Here is a 4,887-nt window from a genome sequence, read left to right on the forward strand (position 1 = left end):
TACCTGGCATGTACTATAACTAATTCTGCAAAGGATTTTCCCACCATTTTATCAGGACAGTTCTTCAACGGGGTGAGAAATGTAGTAAGACCAGTGAATTCCATGAGCATGGATCCCATTATAGCCCTTTATTTGTTGTGAAGTGAGATTGTTTGATCACAAGCAATGCTGTGTAAAATGACATGAATGTGGGTAAAAAATTCTCCAAGTCTATGGATGGTAGCTTTGGCAGAAGCATTGCATGCAGGGGATGCAAATCCATATCCAAAGGATGTGTTTAGGCAGTAAGAACAAAACACTGCCCTTCCATGATGGAAGAAGTCCAATGAGTTCAATCTGCAAACAGATTGATCATCCCAGGGAATGCTGCCATATTACAGACTTCATGTTGCATATCCTACTGGAAGATTTGGCACATAGCAGTGGTCATGGCCAGGCTAGCTTTGGTGGGTGAAAGTCCACGTTGTTGAGCTCATGGACAACCTCCTCCCTGCCACCATGACCATTTTGTTCATGGGCCCATTGTACAATGATGGGAGTGGTTGGGGAAAGAGGCTGACCGTATGCACAAAATGGATCATCCTATCCACTTGATGTTAAAATCATTCTCTGGGGTACCTGGGTAGCCCAGTCATTGTTTGCCTTTGGCTCAGATTATGATCTCAGAGTCCTGGAATCTAGCTCTGCTTTGGGCTCCCTGTTCAGCAGGGAGCCTGTTCCTCCCTCTCCCACTCCCCCTGCTTGTGTTCCTGCTCTTGCTGTGTCTCTTTCTGTTAAATAAATAAATAACCTTTTTTTTTTTTTTTTAATTGGCTCCTGCTGGTTCCTGGGATGATGGGCATAGCCTATAATTTCATTCTGGAGGAAATGTACAGAAATGATGGGGCTCTGAGTTCTGGGCTGTTAGTAGTGCAGACACAGCAGCTTGGGCATTGGAGAATTGAAGGGAAACTGAACTGGACACAGCAATGCCCACCATTTTCTGTATCCTCTCTGGCATCACCATTCTTCAGGCCTCCATCCTTTCACATCCAAATCATTTCAGTAACATCCTGACACCACTCTTGCTCCCTTCAGACCACTTCCCACCCTGATAACCCATTCAGTTATCATCTCAAACTCAAATCATACTGCATCATTCACTGTTTCAAAGGTCCTCGCAAAGTTTGTCCCATGATATTTAGCAATAAACCTTAACATGATTATGAGACCCATGTTCCTTTCATTCCAGGTTCATATCCTGCTGTGTACCTTTTATAAGTTCATTGTGTAGTACACTGCCTGGCTTATGGTGAGACTTCAGTAAATACTTGTTGATTGAATAGATGGATTAACAACCATAGTCATACTACTTTCATGAGGTTTCCTGCATACTGATTTTCACACCCTGGACTTTGTTACGTATTCTCTCATGTAGGAATGCTCCTACTCTAACTGATGTGAACATACTCATACTGTTGACTTGATTTCAAGCTCCAGGTTCCATGTTGCATGTCCTTTCATCTTGCAACCTTTCCTGACCCTTATTCTTTGTTGTGTATCCCTCAAACATGCTTTCATAGCACCCAGTGAAGCCACTATGTTAACATTTATAACATGGTGTTGTCATTTTCTGCTCTCCTCTGGGTATCTCTCAGTATATCCAACGCTCTGTGAAGGCAAGACCCAGGCTCCTCTCTATTCACTTTCAAAGCCCCAGCCACCATCAATGTGTCTGATACATTCTTTGGGGTCACAAAATTTCTGTTGATTAATGAGTGAGGAATGGAAGGAATAAATGAAATATATTTAACCTGAAGTTGTTCTGTGTGTAGATGGATCTGCATATTTAAAAAAATACTTTTTAATAACGAAATGTTGCCAAAAACTAAACTAATTAAGAGAGAATATGAACAGCTCCCATCATATGATGAAATCTTGCTCAGAGGAGGAAGAGTATCAAAGTAAGCTATTTGCTCCTTCACAGAGAATCTCAGCTTTAATTCTTTCTCATCACACATTTTAAGCAGGAGTTAAAGCAAATTGTAGTTTCTCATAGAGAATTCTTAGAGTTTGAATCAGGTAAAATATGAAAACCAAACATAACTACACCACAGTATTTTTTTTCTCTACATTTTATTGACTTTATCTATCTTCCTTTATACTTTTATTTTTTATCCAACATTTATCATGCACCAGACATTGTACTGCTTGTAAAAACTATTGTTAATTGTCAGGCAATAAGTTTATGGACTATAAATGTATATTAAAGAATAGAAATTACTATCTGACATTGAAATAATCTTTCCTTTGAGGCACTGCATTTTCTAATGGCTTATTAGTGTACTGTTTAACCGTAAAAAGTTTAACAGAGAGATGAAACCACTGTTGGCAGCAACGAAGAGCCCTAGAGTGTGGGTATCAGGGCAGGCAAGATTGAGATAAGGGTTCAGATCACACATAAAGTGATCTATGACATTAGGGCTACAGAAGGGTAAAGGGATGATAAAGAAGATTTGTATGGTTGCATGTAGGTGACATGAAAAATACAAAATGATTTTGAAGCCTACAAGGAAATTTGGAAACATGATATAATATTCTTCACCTACCCCTTAAGGGTTCAGTGGGCCATTGTTTATATATATATATATATATATATATATATATATATATATATATATATTTTAAAGAAAGATTTTATTTATTTGACAGAGAGAGATCGCAAGTAGGCAGAGAGGCAGAGAGAGAGAGGAGGAAGCAGGCCTCCCGCTGAGCAGAGAGCCTGATGCAGGACTCGATCCCAGGACCCTGAGATCATGACCTCAGCCGAAGGCAGCGGCCCAACCCACTGAGCCACCCAGGCGCCCCCTGCTTTTATATTCTTAAAGTAATTATATACCACAATATTTTAGTGGACATATTATCAACTAGGATAAATAAAATTGAGCAAGTTGTTAATGAAATGGCCATAGAATTTAGATATAGGAAATTAATTAATATACATATAATATATAATTATATATAACTACATATAATTCTGATTTATAATACATGCATATACATGTGTATGTATGCTATATATAATATGGATATAATATAATATCTTATATTTTATATTATATATATGTGGTATCAGACAAATCCTTAGTTCAATAAATGATATCTATTATAATCATCTTTGTATCATCATTATCTGGCACTGTACCACAGCATTTAAGAGCATGTCTTGAGAAATCAGGTAGATTCTGATTACTGACTCTTCAGTCTACTTATTTTGATACTTTCCCCTTTCTGTTTCCTCACCTATAAAAATGGGGATAATGGTAGTACCTCCCTCTTTTGATTGTTATAAAGATAGCTGGTCAATACCAATATATTTTTAATTATTAAATTATGATGACAGATTAGGAATCTATACATATGCATGAAGCTAGTAAAATAAAGCCCCAATTTCATAGAATTGCCCAAATATGCAAAGAGTGATCCTGAGTCAGTGTTATTTTTTATTTTCTTTGAACTCATTTCTGTTCTTTTCAATGCAAAATCTTTGATCCATAGCAGTTTTTTTTTTTTCCATTTTATAGGTATCCCTTGTCAAGATCATCCAAAATGTCCTTCTGATCTTTGTTTGAGTTGAATCAATATGGAGGTCCAGGCACATTTATTTGTTACCTAAAATAGATTTCCTACTACACAATTTCCTAATGGCATTTTTCATCTGGTCATTTCTCAAGGTATAGATTAAAGGATTTAACATGGGCGTTATTGTAGTATAGAACAAAGCAACTGCTTTATCAATAGATAAAGTAGCTGCAGGTCTCATGTACACAAATATGCAGGGCACAAAGAACAGGACAACCACTGTGATGTGGGAGACACAGGTGGAGAGGGCTTTGCGCCTCGCCTCCAAGCTATGGTTCCTTAGGGAACGCAGAATGACCACATAAGAGACCATCAAGAGGAGAAAGTTTAACAGACAGATGAAACCGCTATTGGCAGCAATGAAGAGCCCTAGAGTGTGGGTATCAGTGCAGGCAAGATTGAGCAAAGGGTTCAGATCACACATAAAGTGATCTATGATGTTAGGGCCACAGAAGGGTAAAGGGATGATAAAGAAGATTTGTATGGTTGCATGTAGAAAGCCTCCCACCCATACCACTACCATTAGCAGGCCACACACCCGCCGATTCATTATGGTCATGTAATGCAGTGGCTTGCAGATGGCCACATAGCGGTCATAGGCCATCACAGTAAGTAGGATGACATCAGCACCTCCAAAAAAATGTTCTCCAAATATTTGGATAATACATGCATTGAATGGAATGGTCTTCTTTTCACGGAGTGATTCTATGATCAGTGTAGGGGTATTTACAGAAGAGTAGCAGGCATCAATAAAGGACAGATAGGCCAGGAAAAAGTACATGGGGGACCCTGATAATGGGCTGGCAGTGATAGTGACCACGGTGAGCACATTTCCTACCAAAGAGATGATGTAGATAACCAAAACCACAGCAAATATGATTTTTTGCATCTTTGGATTCTCTGTGAGCCCCAGTAGAACAAACTCTGTCACGTTGTTCCTATTCTCCAGCATTTCATATTATGATTAATTACGTTACCTGAAAAAGAAATACCTTTTGATTAATGTAACCTTGACTTTATTGAATTTTTTTCATCTCATAAATAGTAAATATCTAGATTCTATGGACTTGTGGGTTCTCATAAGGTTTTTGAGATAGGAGTTCTGAATTCTTGAAGATCCTCTGTGCACACATCATTTTCTGAGAACTATCTATTATCTTTAAGTGGTGATACTGGTAGCTAAGTTTGAAAAGAGTGTGTGGAAATGGGTGTCAAGGCTATGTGTATACAGCTAGGAATTGTTCCTTTATCCTTAGAAATAGTGAC

General features: G+C 38.2%; 1 protein-coding gene across 1 annotated transcript; it reads right to left on the reverse strand.

Annotated features, from left to right (window-relative positions):
* Positions 1–3,640: 3,640 nt before the first annotated feature.
* On the reverse strand, positions 3,641–4,573 carry LOC101684548 (olfactory receptor 4C46-like). The gene has a single exon (XM_004781915.1). The coding sequence runs from the start codon at positions 4,571–4,573 to the stop codon at positions 3,641–3,643; it is 933 nt and encodes a 310-aa protein (XP_004781972.1).
* Between the last annotated feature and the right edge of the window lie 314 nt (positions 4,574–4,887).

The sequence above is a fragment of the Mustela putorius genome, unplaced genomic scaffold (genome assembly GCF_011764305.1).
Source record: "Mustela putorius furo isolate JIRA1106 unplaced genomic scaffold, ASM1176430v1.1 tig00000127_pilon_pilon_pilon, whole genome shotgun sequence".
NCBI classification, from domain to species: Eukaryota; Metazoa; Chordata; class Mammalia; order Carnivora; family Mustelidae; genus Mustela; species Mustela putorius.

What these genes read in the sequence shown, in the direction of transcription:
- LOC101684548 (XM_004781915.1), bottom strand. Translation starts at nt 4,573, where the DNA reads ATGCTGGAGAATAGGAACAACGTGACAGAGTTTGTTCTACTGGGGCTC.